Source organism: Pseudopipra pipra, chromosome 22, assembly GCF_036250125.1.
Source record: "Pseudopipra pipra isolate bDixPip1 chromosome 22, bDixPip1.hap1, whole genome shotgun sequence".
Lineage (NCBI taxonomy): Eukaryota > Metazoa > Chordata > Aves > Passeriformes > Pipridae > Pseudopipra > Pseudopipra pipra.
This window is the reverse complement of record NC_087570.1, coordinates 7380492-7395411: the sequence shown is the minus strand read 5'-3', so window position 1 is coordinate 7395411 and position 14920 is coordinate 7380492. Positions and strand designations below refer to the sequence as shown.

The following is a 14920-nucleotide window of genomic DNA, read 5'->3' as shown; positions in this document are numbered from 1 at the left end:
CCAGGCCTGACCCAACCTGCCTGGAGTGTTCCCACCCACCCCACAAACCCAGTCGGCCTTTTGGGGAAAAAAGGCCATTTTTAGGGATCAGCAGCCGGGTCCTAGCCCCGGCAGGGCTTTCATTCCATCCCACCCCTCCGGAGATCATGGAAAATCCCTGAACGACCCGACTCTCCCCCCGCCCCTGCAAGTGATGCTGTGCCGAGATGCTCCGGGGATAATTCCGTGAGTAACACAGGAATTTGGGATGATTTTATCCCACCCAGGAGGTTGTTTCCCTGAATTCCAAGGGTTTGCCCCTGTTCTGGGGGGATTTTGGGGTGGGTTTGCCCCAGAATCCCATGGGCCCAGGTCCCAAAATTGCATCAGCACTTGGGATTGTGTCAGAAATCCATGGGATATTGCCATGGAATCAGAGAGGAAAACACCACCCAAAATTGAGGATTAATCAAATATTTTCAATAAATTACATTTTTTAAATCAATCAAATATTGCAAATTGGTCAAATATTCCCAATTCATCACAAATTCCAAAGGCACCACATGTTCCCCTCCTGCAAAATCCCTCGATGTAATAAAGGGACTTTTCTCCTGGTAAAAAAAAAAGGGGGAGGGAGGGAGGAAAAAATTGCAATATTGGATTTATTTTTGGGGGGGAAAAGAACCCAAACGAACCCTTTGCAATATGAACATTTATTTCTTGGGGAAAAACACACTTTGCAATAAGTGCTTTCTTTTGGGGGTCAAAACCTGGCAATCTGGTCACTTAATCTGGGAAAAACCTTTGGAATACAGGCAACAAATGGATTCATTTCTTGGGAAAAAATATACTCTGCAATAGGTACATTTATTTTTTTTTTTAGAGGGGAAAAGCCCCTTTGCAATAAATGTATTTTTTGAGGGGGGAAAACCACTTTGGAATATGTACATTGATTTTTTTTGGGGGGGAGGGAACTTTGCAATAAAGGTATTTATTTTTTTAGGTAAAAAAAATTCAATTAAGGTAATATCTGCATTTATTTTGGGGGGAAAAGAAAACAACCTTTGCAATAGGTGAATTTATATTTTTTTGGGGGGGGGGATTGCAATAAGTGCCACATTTGTATTCATTCTTTGGGAAAAAAAACTCTTTTAAAATATGTGTATTTAATTCCATGTATTTATTGATATAAAGGAATTAATGTGGGGTTATTCTGGGGGGGAGAAACCATTTTGCAACATGTCCATTTATTTCTTGGGGAAAAAAAAACCTTTGTAATGTGAGCATTTATTTTTTGGGGGGAAAATCCACTTTGCAATGAAGGTAATAAATTAATTTATTTGGGGGGATATGGCAATAAAGGCAATAAATGCATTTATTTCTTGGGGGAGAAGATTTTGCAATAAAGAAAATCTGTGCATAATAATAATAATAATCGATTTATTTATTTATTTATTTATTTATTTATTGGGGGGAGGCAAAAAATCCCCTTGAGCTCTGTATATTTTTTTGGGGAAAAAAAACCCCTTTGCAATATGTGCATTTAATTTTTTTGGGGGGGGAAATCCACTTTGCAACAAAGGCAATAAGTTAATTTATTGGGGGGGAACAACAATATGTGCATTTATTTTGGGGGAAAATCCCTTTTTTAGTACCTGCGTTTAATTTTTTGGGGGGGGGGGGGAAATCCCTGTTTTATTATGTGCATTTAATTTTTTTTTGGGGGGGGGAATCCCTTTTTTAATATGTGCATTTGATTTTTTGGGGGAAAAAATCCCTTTTTTAATGTGTGCATTTAATGTTCTTGGGGGAAAAATCCCTTTTTTAAAATGTGAATTTAATCTGGTGGGGGGCAAAAAAATCTCTTGTAACATGTGAATTTATTTTCTGAGGGAAAACCCATTTTGTAATATGTGCATTTAATTTGGGGGGGGGAATCCACTTTACAGAAAAGGCAATAAGTGCATTTTTTGGGGGGTGTGGAACCCACTTTGTAATATGTGAATTTAATTTGGGGGGGAAAAAAATCCTTGGCAATATGCGAATTAATTTTTTGAGGGGTGAAAAAAACCCCTTTGTAACACGTACATCAATTTTTTGGGACAGAAAAAACCCCTTTGTAACACGTGAATTTATTTTTTGGGGGAAAAACATATTTTGCAATACATGAGTTTAATTTTGGGGGGAGGAAATCCACTTTACAACCAAGGCAATAAATTAATTTATTTAGAGGGGGATTACCAATGCAGGCATTTATTTTGGGGGGGGGAAATCCCTTTTTTAATATGTTTTTAATTTGTTTGTCATCTGTGTATTTAATTTTGGGGGAGAAAACCCCTTCATGATATTTACATTTAATTTGGGGGGGATATTTATAATATTATATTATAATATATAATATATATTAATATATATATTTAATTTTTTGGGGGGGAAATCCCTTTTTTAATATGTGCATTTAATTTTTGGGGGGGAAAAAGCCCCTTTGTAATATGTACATTTACATTTTTAAGGGAAAAAAATCCTTTGCAATCCAGGCATTTATTTTGGGGGAAATCCATTTTGCAGTAGAGGTAGTAAGATAATTTATTTGAGGGAGGAAATCAATATCTGCATTTATTTTTGGGGGGAATCCCTTTTTCATAGGTGCGTTTAATTGGGGGAAAAAGCCCTTGTAACATGTGCAATTTAGGGGGAAAAAATCCTTGCACTACGGGCATTGATTTCCTGGGGAAAACCTCCTTTCCAATAACCACGATACACTTATTTTTCCTCCACCAAAAAAAATCCAACCCCTCTTTCCAACAAGGCCAGCGAGTGCATTTCCCTTTTCCAAAATTCCCCAAATTCCACAGTTCATTCATCTCCCATCCCAAAAATTCCGCCTCAGCACCAAGGGACGCAGGAGGGGAATCCCTTCCAGGAATTCTTGGCTCTCCCGGAGTCTTCCAGCCCTAAAGATGGAGCTGGACTTCGCAGCCTCTTCCTCTCCAACACAGGATGTATAATTTTTTTTTCCTCTTTTTTTTTTTCCCCTTTTCCTGCCCATCCATGTGTTTCTGTTTTGTATTGTCCCATTTGTTCGGGAGGCTCATATTTACATTTTAAGTGGATCTGGTGGGTGGGATTTCAGGAGGAAAAGGGGAAGAGGGGAAAAAAAAAAAAAGCGAGAGATGAAAAAAAAACGAGACAAAAAAATTACCTTTTTTTTTTTTTTTCCTGCAACAGGAACCACCACCAAAAATAGTGCAAAGGCCCCGAGTTGTTGCTTTCTTTATGCTGCACCTTTCGCCCTAAAATCAGGTTTGGAATGGGGGGGTCAAAAGGGGGCTCGGGGGGAGGAGGAGGGGGGGAAAGGGATGGGGGTGGGCTTAAAAAGATTTAAAAAAAAAAAAAAAGGCGGATCCACGTGGTGCGATGGGGGAGACAGAGATCCCATTGTTCCAGGGAAACGGGGATTAAAAGGCTCAGGGCTGGGGGGGGTGAGGAGGCAGAGGGATGGAGGGGGGGGAGACCCAAAGGGGGGGTTGTGCCCCCTTCCCCCAAATTTCATCGCGACGCTATAAAGATAAACCCACCCCCCCACCCTCCAAATAGCGAATGGAGGGGGCGGGGGAGCCCCGAGAGGAGCTGGGGGGAGTTTGGGGGGAGGAGGAGAGGGGGGGCCCAAACCCGCCCACCCCCCGTGTCCCGCTCCCCCCCTTCCCTTTGGGGGGGCGCTTTGTCTCCGGGCCCATTTCGTGCCGCGGATCCCCTTCGGGACCCCCCTCGGGACCCCCGAGCCCCCTCCTTTGCACCCCCCCCTTCGACCCCCCTCGGGACCCCCCGAACCCCCGAACCCCCTCCTTTGCACCCCCCCTTCGACCCCCCTCGGGACCCCCGAACCCCCGAACCCCCTCCTTTGCACCCCCCCTTCGACCCCCCTCGGGACCCCCGAGCCCCCTCCTTTGCACCCCCTCTCACACCCCCTTTGCCCCCTCCATTGCAAAGTCTCCCCGCTCCCCACCCCCTCGGCTCCCCCTCACCCCCCTCCTCTTTGTACCCTCCACTTTGGTACCCCCCCGCCACCTCCCCTTCCCAAATCGTCCCTCTGCAACCCCCCATTCCACACACCCCCTTTGAAACCCCCCCTTTCCAATACCCCCCTTCGGACCCCCCCAGCACCCCCGTTTCCACCTCCCCATTTCAGTCCCTCTTTTGAAGCCCCCCCCTTTCCAATATCCCCCTTTTCAACACCCCCTTTGCACCCCCCTCTTTCCAACCTCTCCTTGCATCCCCCTTTCCTGGCCCCCCCTTTCCAAGCCCCTTTTCCATCTCCCCCTTGCACCCACCCCTCCCTTGCCCCCCCTCTTTCCAATATCCCCCTTTCCAACCCCTCTATTTGCACCCCCCTTTCCAGCCTCCATTTCCACCCCCCCTTTCCAAGCCCCCTTTTTCCAGCCCCCCCCTTTCACCCCTCATTTCCACTCCTCCTTTCTATCCCCCCTTCCAATACTCCCTTTGCACCCCCTGCTTTCCAATCCCCCCTTTCCAGACCCCCCCCCTTTCCAAGCCTCTTTTCCAACTCCCCTTTGGACCCCCCTTCACACCCTGCATTTGCAGTCCCCCCTTGCACCCCTCATTTCCAACCCCCTCCTTTCCCCCCTTTCCAAACATCCCCCCCTTCCCAGCACAGCTGGGCCCGGAGGGGGGGTCTCCCTTTCCCCCATCCCGTGTCCCCCCCATCTCTCCCCGTCCCACATCTCCCCCTCTTCCCCCTCCTCCCTGTCCCCCCCTTTTCCCCCACCGTGTTCCCTCTCCGGGGGTCCCCCCTCTCCTCTCCTGTGTCCCCCCCCGCCCTCCCCGCCTCTCCCCCCTCCCCGTGTCCCCCCCTGTCCCGCCCCCGGGGGTCTCTCCGCTCTCTCTCCCCCCGTGTTCCCCTCGTGACCCAGCCCGGCGGTCCCATTTCCCCGTGTCCCCCCCTCTCCCTCCTCGATCCCCCCCTCCTTGGGGGGTCCCTCTCCCTGTTTCCCCCCGTGTCCCTCCCGTGACCTCCCCTGGGTCCCTCCGCTCCCCCCCCTTTCCCTTGTCCCTCTGTCCCTCCCCTCTGTCCCCCTCGACTGGGGATCCCCCCCCTCCACCCGGATCCCTCCCGTATCCCCCCCACTGTGGGTGCCCCCTGTCCCCCCCAACCCGTGTCCCCCCCAGTGTCACCCCTCTCCCCACTCCCCTTGTCGCCCCATCCCTCCCCTTGTCCCCCCGGCCCTGTCCCCGCGTCCCTCCTGGGGGTCCCCTCTCCCGCCTCTCGTGTCCCCCCGTCTGGGCATCCCCCCCCCCCTTCCGTATGCCCCCATGTGCCCCCGGCTGTGGGTCCCCCCTCTCCCCCGTGTCCCCCCCTCTCCTCTATCCCCCATCCCGTGTCCCCCCCATGCCCCTCACAACCCCCGTGTCCCCCCGTGTCCCCGTGCCCCCCCACGTCCGGTGTCCCGGTGGGTGTCACATGGCTGTGTGCCCTCACCTCGTGTCCCCGTGTCCCGGTGTCCCGATCCGTACCGCTGTGTGCCCCCCAGCCCGCGTCCCCCCGTCCCCCCGTGTCCCGGTGTCCCCATGTCCCCGTGCCGTACCGCTGTGTCCCCCCTGTCCCCCCTGTCCCCATGTCCCCCCATGTCCCTGTGCCGTACCGCTGTGTCCCCCCCAGCGATGCCCCGCAGGAAGGCGGCGGGGCCGCCGTGGGACGCGGCTCCCGGCGCGGGGCCGGGCCCGGGCGGGCGGCGGCGGCCCGGGGAGGCGGCGGCGGGGCCCGGCGGCGGCCCCGGCCCGGCGCGGCGGCAGCAGCGGCGGCAGCAGCGAGGACGAGGCGCCCCGGGAGCGGCGGCCGCGGGACGGCAGCCCCGGGCCCGCAGGCCCGGCAGGCCCGGCGGGGCCGCGGCGGGGCCCGGCGCGGGCGGAGGGGCCCGCGGGCAGAGCGTGGTGATCTGCGAGCCCGAGCACAGCAAGGAGCGCATCGTGAGCCGGGGCGGGGAGGGAGGGGGGCACCCCCGCGGTCCCTTTGTACCCCCGTTACACCCCTGTCGCACCCCCAATCTGTGCCTCCACCTGCATCCCCCTGTGCCCTACAGCAACCCCTCTTTGTGCCTCCCCCCGTAACTCCCTATTGCACCCCCTGCATGCCCTTTGCACCCCTTGTGACTGCCCTGTGCCCTTCCTGCACTCCCTTTGCACTCCCCTGGAACTCCCCTGTGCCCTTACTGCACCCCCTGCACCCCCTTTACTTGCCCTGCAGCCCCCCAGTACCCCTGTTGCACCCCCTCTTTGTGCCTCCACCTGCATCCCCCTGTGCCCTGTTGCACCCCCCTTTTGTCTGTCCTCCCTGCGTCCTTAGTGCACCCCCTGCACGCCCTTTACACCCCCCTGCACCCCCTTCACACACCCCTGCATCACTCTGCATCCCCTTAACACTCCCCTGCATCCCCTTAACACCCCTCTGCACCCTCCTTACACCCCCTTGCACCCCCTATACAGCCCCCTACACCCCCCTCCATCCCCCCCTACACCCCTATTGCCCCCCCTTGTGCCTCCCCCAGACACCTCCTGTGCCCTCCCTGCACCCCTTAAAGCCCCCCTCGTTCCACCCCGTCCCTGCTGCCCCCGTGTCCTCCATGCCCCCCAGGTCTCCCACATCCCTGATGTCACCCACACCCCCATGTCCCAGACATCCCATGTCCCCCACATCCTCTGTGTGCTCCATGTCCCAGTCCCAGATGTCCTGTGTCCCCCACAGCCCCAATGTCCCCTGGATGCCCCATGTCCCCCATGTCCTCCACATCCCTACTGTCCCCCATGTCCTCTACATCCCTGATGTCCCCCATATCCCCCCACATCCCAAATGTCTTCCATGTCCTCCCATGTCCCCTACATCCCCTCTGTCCCCCGTGTCCCCCAATGTCCCTTATGTCCCCCACATCCCCAATGTTCCCATGTCCCCCCCCATCCTCAATGTCCTGTGTACCCCATGTCCCTGATGTCCCCACGTCCCTGCTGTCCCTCATGTCCCCCACATCCTCCCTATTCCCGGTGTCCTCACATCCCCAATGCCTCCTGATGTCCCATGCCCCCACATTCACGCTGTTCCCGTGCCCTCCCATGTCCTCCACATTCCTGCTGTCCCCCAATGTCCCATGTCCCCCACATCCCCGATGTCCCTAGTGTCCTCCACGTCCTCCCATGTCCCCCCCATCTCTGCTGTCCATGTCCCCCACATTCTCCCCATCCTTGGTGTTCCCACATTCCCTACATCCCCCTGTCCCCAGTGCCCCCACTGTCCCTGACGTTGTCCCCTGTCCCCACACTCCCTATATCCCCCTGTCCCCAGTGTGCCCATGTCCCCCTGTCCCCAGTGCCCCCAGTGTCCCTGACGTTGTCCCCTGTCCCCACATTCCCTACATTCCCCTGTCCCCAGTGTCCCCCTGTCCCTGACGTTGTCCCCTGTCCCCACATTCCCTACATCCCCCTGTCTCCAGTGTGTCCCCCTGTCCCTGACGTTCTCCCCTGTCCCCACATTCCCTACATTCCCCTGTCCCCAGTGTCCCCCTGTCCCTGACGTTCTCCCCTGTCCCCACATTCCCTACATCCCCCTGTCTCCAGTGTGTCCCCCTGTCCCTGACGTTCTCCCCTGTCCCCACATTCCCTACATCCCCCTGTCCCCAGTGTCCCCCTGTCCCTGACGTTCTCCCCTGTCCCCACATTCCCTACATTCCCCTGTCTCCAGTGTCCCCTGTCCCCACAGAAGCTCGAGGGCTCCAAGAGCCGGGGGCAGCTCCTCATTTTCGGGGCCACCAACTGGGACTTGATCGGCCGCAAAGAAGTGCCTAAGCAGCAGGGTGAGGGGCTCACAACTGCCTAATTAACAGTGCTTTGCTTAATTGGTATTCATTTATAGTTCATTTCTGATGAATTAATATTTGGGGGGTTAAAACAGTTGTGAATCATAATCTGGAGTTTGGGGTGTGCTGGGTCTCCTGCAAAGCAAAACAAATACCTGGATTAGTTTGGATGATTTTATATATTAATTGGTTTTTCTACTTATTTTTATGCACTAATATTTAATTAATATTTTAATTAATGACCCTTTTTGGTGGGATTTCTTTTATGCTTGTATACACTAATCTGGGGTGGAACTGGGGGTGCAGGATGCCCCAGTTCTGCAAAGCAGAATAAAGGCATGGCTTATTTGTTCTGCCTTTAATTAATTTTCCCTGCTTATTTTTAATGCTTTTACATGTAATTAATATTTTTATTAATTAATATTTTAGGAGGGTTCTTTATTATAGTTGCAGAGCATAAACTGGGCCAGAACTTGGGGTGGTGCCCCATATACTCCAAAGCAAAATATACACCTGCTTTTTTAAATGTATTTATATTTTAATTAATTTTTCTGCTCTTCTTTATGCATAAATATTTAATTAAAGTTTTAATTAATGAATCATTTTGGAGGGGGTTCATTTGCAGTTGTGTAGCACAATCTGGGTTGGAACTTTGGGTGTGCTGGAACTCCTGCAAAGCAAAAATTACTGCACTGCTTATTTTTGATGTATTTATGTTTTGTTAATTTGCTTAATTTTTACACATTAATCTTTAATTAATTTTATTAATTAAGTGGGGGAGGAATCACAGCTGCACAGTTTAATCTGGGCCACAATTTGGGGTGCACTGGATTAAGATGCTGCTTATTTTTGCACTTAGATTTAGTTTTTCTGCCTCTTTTTATATGTTTATATTGAATTGATTTTAATAATTAATTTGTTTGTTTTTAAAAACCATTCATTAACTGGGGGGAAGGAGTGAAAGTTGCACCTCTTAATCTGGGCCAGAACTTGGGGTGCACTAAATCTCCTGCAAAGCAAAGTGAATGTGCTGCTCAATTTTTTATGTATTTGTGACTAATTTTTAATTAATTAATTAATTAATTAATTAATACTATAACTGATTTTCTTAATTTTAGGGGTATTAAGTAATTAATTGATTGATTAACTAATTGAAGGGAGAAGTCACAGTTGTAGATCTTAGTGTGGGGCAGAATTTGGGGTGCAACTGATCTCCCACGAAGCGAAGTGAAATGAATGCATGTGCTAAATTTTTAATGCATCTGTATTCCATTTTTCCTCTTATTTCTATGTGGAATTAATCAATTAATTCATTACTTAATTAAGGAGAGGAGTCACAACTGCACATCTTAATTTGGGTCAGAATTTGGCGTGTACTGAATCTCCTGCAGAGCAAAGTGAACACACTGCTAATTTTTGATGCACTTATAACCAATTTTTTCTCCCTATTTTTATGTGGTATTAATTAATTGATTTGACTAGTTAGTTGATTGATTAGTTAATTGTTGAGGGGAGCAGTCACAGTTGCACATCTGAATTTGGGGGCAGGCCTTGGTGTGCACTGACCCTCCTGCAGAGCGGAAGGAACACACCGCTCGTTCTTAACGCCTTCACACCCAATTTCTCTGCCTATTTCGATGCCTTTCCATTTGCTTAGTGTCCTCATTAATTAACCCCCTCTTCTAATTAATTTTTGGCCCCCAGTTGCCTACAGGAACCTGGGCCAGAACTTGTGGGGGCCACACAGGTACGGGTGTCTCTCAGGAATTCAGGTGCGGAGCGTCGTGTCCGGGCCCTGCGCCGCCCACAGCCTGCTCATCACCTCCGAGGGCAAGCTCTGGAGCTGGGGTGAGTGGCAGGAAAAAAACCCAGATACATCCCAAGAAACCCTTGGGATGCCAGGAAGCTCCGTCCTTTGCTAAAAAGAGCAATTTTAGGCTGCTCAAAATGGTGATTTTGGCTCAGGTCGCAATGAAAAAGGGCAGTTGGGTCACGGGGACACGAAGCGCGTGGAGGCCCCGAAGCTCATCGAGGTTTTGGGGGGAGAATCCATCGTGTTGGCAGCCTGTGGGCGCAACCACACCCTGGCACTCACAGGTACTGGGGGGAAAAGCTTGACACTGGGGGCAAATTGCTTGAAATCGCCTGGTTTTGCCCCCAAACGTTGCTGGTTTTCTGTTGCAGAGAGCGGCTCCGTGTTCGCGTTCGGGGAGAATAAAATGGGGCAGTTGGGGTTGGGGAACCAGACAGACGCCGTGCCCAGCCCTACCCAGGTATGGCCTCTCCTCCCCTGCTTCCCCACATGGCTTTGGGTGAAAAAACAGCAGTTTGGTGGGGTTTCCATTAAAAAAATGCCCTAACAAAGCCCAAACCCTCTTGGGATACAAGAACATTACGGGATTCGTTTCCGGCTGCAGTGGGAAAATAAAAGCAAGAATTCTTGAATTTAATTTTTAAAACCCCAGATTGGAGGATTTTGGGGTTTCCTCTGGGAAATTCAGCATTCTGCTTTTTTTCTGTGGTTTTTTAACCCTTTCTTTCCCCCACTTTTCCCACAGATCATGTACAATGGGCAGCCCATCACCAAACTGGCCTGTGGAGCTGAGTTCAGCATGATCATGGATTGCAAAGGAAACCTCTACTCCTTTGGGTGCCCTGAGTACGGGCAGCTGGGTACGGGGCTGTTTTGGGGTGATCCGCTCCAATTCCAGGGGATTGGGAAAAGGGGCAAAACTTCCCACCCTGATTTCCCGTGTGAGCCCCCGGAACGCTCCATGAAAACCGCGGGGGCTGGAACTCAGGGTTTGCGTGAGGAGAGGGGGGGTTCTGATGGGAATAACGGGGTGTGGGAAGGGGAGAGATCCCGTTTTTAGGCTGGCGTTGCTCCGCAGGGCACAATTCCGACGGGAAGTTCATTGCCCGGGCGCAGCGCATCGAGTACGACTGCGAGCTGGTGCCGCGGCGCGTCGGCATCTTCATCGAGAAGACCAAAGATGGGCAGATCCTGCCCGTCCCCAACGTGGTGGTGCGGGACGTGGCCTGTGGAGCCAACCACACGGTGAGGAGCTGTGCCCCAGCACTGGGGGGCACTGCCAGGGGTCACAGCGGCTACGGCGGGGGAAAGATTTGCAGGGGGCATCTGAGGAGGGGGATTTGCGGCAGGAATTTAGGGATAAATCCTTGCAGCCTGCATCTAAGGATGAAGATTTGCAGCAGGAATTTAGGGATGAATCCTTGCAGCCTGCATCTAAGGATGAAGATTTGCAGCAGGAATTTAGGGATGAATCCTTGCAGCCTGCATCTAAGGATGAAGATTTTGCAGTCTATGTTTAAGGGCTGAAGCGGGAATTCAGGAATTTAAGGATAAATCTTTGCAGTGTGCATTTAAGGACTGAAGCAGGAATTTAGGGATAAATCCTTGCAGCCTGCATTTAAGGATGATTTGCAGTGTACATCTAAGGCTTGAAGCAGGAATTTAGGGATGAATCCTTTCAGTCTGCGTTTAAGAATGAAGATTTGCAGCAGGAATTTAGGGATAAACTCTTGCAGTCTGCATTTAAGGATAAAGATTTGCACTCTGCATCTAAGGCTTGAAGCAGGAATTTAGGGATAAATCCTTGCAGCCTCTATTTAAGGATGGAGATTTGCAACCTGTGGATAAGGATAAATATTTGCAGCATTTCTTTAGGGTTTGGGACTTCCAGGGTGCCCAGAGAAGCTGTGGCTGCCCCATCCCTGGAAGTGTCCCAGGCCAGGTTGGACAGGGCTTAGAGCAGCCTGGGGTTGTGGGAGGTGTCCCTGCCCATGGCAGGGAGTGGAACAAGAGGGACTTTCCAGCTTTTCCTACCAATGCAAACCAGCCTGGGATTCTGTGATTCCATGAGGATAAATCCATGCCATTTGTTGCCCCTGCTGTGCCTTTCCCTGCACTGAGCTGCTCGGGTCTCAGCTGCTGACGCTGGGGGACGATGTTTTTGCACCCCCAGCTCGTCCTGGACTCCCAGAAACGCGTTTTCTCCTGGGGCTTTGGGGGTTATGGGCGCCTGGGCCACGCGGAGCAGAAGGACGAGATGGTGCCGCGGCTGGTGAAGCTCTTTGACTTCCCGGGCCGTGGAGCCGCCCAGATCTACGCGGGATACACCTGCTCCTTCGCCGTCAGCGAGACAGGTCGGCATTCCCGGGGTTCGGGGGGGTTGGGAGTGCTCAGGGGGCCATAGCCTGACGGGCAATGTTGCAGGTGGCTTGTTCTTTTGGGGGGCCACCAACACCTCCCGGGAGTCCACCATGTACCCCAAGGCCGTGCAGGACCTCTGCGGCTGGAAAATCCGCAGCCTGGCCTGTGGGTGAGTCCGAGCTCCGATGAAACGTTCCCGTTCCGTGGGGTTTGGGGTGGTAGGAGGGCTCAGGGGCTCACCCTGCCTCGCCCCCTCTGCAGGAAGAGCAGCATCATCGTGGCGGCCGACGAGAGCACCATCAGCTGGGGGCCCTCCCCCACCTTTGGGGAGCTGGTAAGGAGGGTTTCCTGGGGACCCCCGGCCCAGGGATACCCCAAAACCCCCCCAGGCAGTGGGAGGGACTGACTGCTTCCAATGCCCACGTTGACTCTGCCCCTTTCCATGGGATGCTCTTGGCAGGGGTACGGGGACCACAAGCCCAAATCCTCGACAGCTGCGCAGGAGGTGAAGACCCTGGATGGGATCTACACGGAGCAGGTGAGGGGGGACCCCACAGGGGGCTGGGGGAGGGCACAGGGACCCACTCCAATGGATGGGGCAGCTGAGGCCGTGCACAGCTCATCACACCCATGGGCTGCCAGAGGACACAAGGGGCCCTCCCTTTATATGAATGGGGCAGCTGAGGCTGTGCACAGCTCATCACACCCATGGGAGGCTGAGTAGAATGTGCATGGACCCCTGTCTTCAATAGATCTGGTGGCTGAGGCCATGCACAGCTCAGCACACCTGTGGGGGTCTGAAGGGAGGGCACGAGGAGGACTCTCTCAAAATAAATATTGTAAACAAATGTGGTGTCTGAGGCTGTGCACAGCTCAGGACACCTGTGGGGTGCTGGAGACAGGGTGGTGGGACCCCCCCTTCAATAAATGGGGCAGCTGAGGCCGTGCACAGCTCAGCACACCCATGGGATGCTGGAGGGGGTGTGTGTAGAGCCCTCCTTGTAAATAAATGTGCTGTCTGAGGCCGTGCACAGCTCATCACACCCATGGGGTACTGAACAGGAGGTGCATGGAGACCCCTCCCCTTTAAATAAACCTTTAAATGATTACAGTGGTTGAGGCCATGCCCAGCTCCTCACACCTGTGGGGTGCTGGAGGGGGGTGTGGGGTCCTCCAGGTGTCCATGGGCCCCCTTCCTCAGTGTCCCCTGTCCCTCCCCCAGTGGCCATGGGCTGTGTCTCAGTGTCCCTGTCCCTTTCCAAGTGACCCCATTCCTCTGTGTCCCTTGTCCCTTTCCAGGTGTTCATGGGCCCTGTGTCCCTTTTCCAGGTGACCATGGGCTGTGTCACTGTCCCTGTCCCTTTTCCAGGTGGCCATGGGCTGTGTCTCAGTGTCCCTGTCCCTTTTCCAGGTGTCCCTGGGCTGTGTCTCAGTGTCCCTGTCCCTTTTCCAGGTGGCCATGGGCTGTGTCTCAGTGTCCCTGTCCCTTTTCCAGGTGGCCATGGGCTGTGTCTCAGTGTCCCTGTCCCTTTTCCAGGTGGCCATGGGCTGTGTCTCAGTGTCCCTGTCCCTTTTCCAGGTGGCCATGGGCTATGCCCACTCCCTGGTCATCGCCCGGGATGAATCGGATGCGGAGAAGGAGAAGCTGCGGAAGCTCCCCGAGTACAACCCCCGCACCATCTGAGGGACCCCCAGACCCCCCAGTCCCGCTTTTCCAACCCCGCCGCCATTCTCATTCCTTGTTCTCCCGTTCCCAAAACCTTGGGGGGGGTTATTTCCACTCCCCCCCCGGCTTTTTGAGTTCCCGACCGTAGCAGGATCTTTTGGCACATCCAGGCTTGGTTTTGTAGGGTCTTGTTTTTAATTATTTGTATTTTATTTGTATTTTTCTGCATCCTTTTTTTTATTGTTTCCCATTTTCCCGGCCACAACTATCCCCGGCTGCGGGCTCAGGATCAAACTGGGGATCTGATCCCGGCTCGGGATCCCTTCAGGGCTTCAGGATCCTTAAAGAGCAGCTGCCAACGCCTCCTTTGGCCCCAGGATTCCCATTTTTTTGCCTGTTTTCCCTACTTTAGGTGCTATAATTTTTGGGATATCCCACACACAGCCCTCCAGCATCCGGAGGGATCCAGGACTCGGATATCACCACCCCTCCCGCCAGGGCCAACCCCATTCCCAGCATCATTCCGGGGCTCCCCTCCCCTCTGTCGCAGGGAGATCTCAGGGATGAAGAGGGGAGTCCTGAAGGATTTTTTTCCTTGGAATTCTGAATTTCCTTTACTTCTTGCTCCTGATTTTGCCTGGGACCAGCCGGAATTCCCTCCTCCCCTGCCGTGCACTGTGCTGGAGAAACGAGGTGCCTTTTGGAGCAGAGCCCAGCTCTGCCTTCGGTCATTTCCAGTCTCATTTTAGTTCAATTTTGCAAAGTTTTAGGCTTTCTTTGGAATTATTCCACGGTTTTTAGGTCCTTCCCACTCCCCTGCTGGACGCTCCGGGCCATGCTCGCACCCAGGCAGGGAGTTTGCAGTAAAACAAAGGGGTTTTTTGGTCATTTTTGGGGGTCGGGTGGTTGTTTTGGGGGGTGTTAGAAAGGAAATATCCAGGCCAGGGGGAGCAGCTGGGCAGGAAAGGCCAATATTCCGCTTTTTTAGCAATATTTAGGATCTGGGGGGGTTGTGGCACCAGCGGATGCCGCAGCCCTGATAAAATGGGGGGGGAATCACCGAACCCCCACTTTTACCCCCACAAAAGCCTCATTTGGGGTCATTGCTGCCAGCCGAGGCTTTCCAGCCCCTGGAATGCTCTGGAAGCAGGAGGATCCGGGAAGGTCCTGAGCAGCGAGGCCGGGGGGCCGGGATGGGCTCGGGGGTTTTATATTTCTTGGAGTAAATGTTTCAATCAA

At 52.9% G+C, this 14920-nt stretch overlaps 1 protein-coding gene and 1 long non-coding RNA gene across 2 annotated transcripts; one reads left to right on the top strand and one right to left on the bottom strand.

Annotated features, from left to right (window-relative positions):
* Positions 1–437: 437 nt before the first annotated feature.
* LOC135425987 (uncharacterized) lies at positions 438–6113 on the bottom strand. Its single transcript, XR_010435817.1, has 3 exons — positions 5640–6113; positions 3182–3272; positions 438–590 (listed from the first exon to the last, which is right to left on the bottom strand). It is a non-coding gene; the product is annotated as an uncharacterized LOC135425987 (long non-coding RNA).
* On the top strand, positions 3036–14920 carry RCC2 (regulator of chromosome condensation 2). The gene is given in 17 exon segments (XM_064678870.1): positions 3036–3096; positions 3208–3282; positions 5657–5751; positions 5754–5778; positions 5781–5852; positions 5855–5964; positions 7745–7838; positions 9546–9689; positions 9807–9938; positions 10026–10114; positions 10400–10514; positions 10733–10899; positions 11828–12008; positions 12079–12184; positions 12277–12349; positions 12476–12553; positions 13595–14920. Coding segments are annotated over 15 exon segments (1584 nt in total). The 5' UTR covers positions 3036–3096; positions 3208–3282; positions 5657–5658; the 3' UTR covers positions 13700–14920.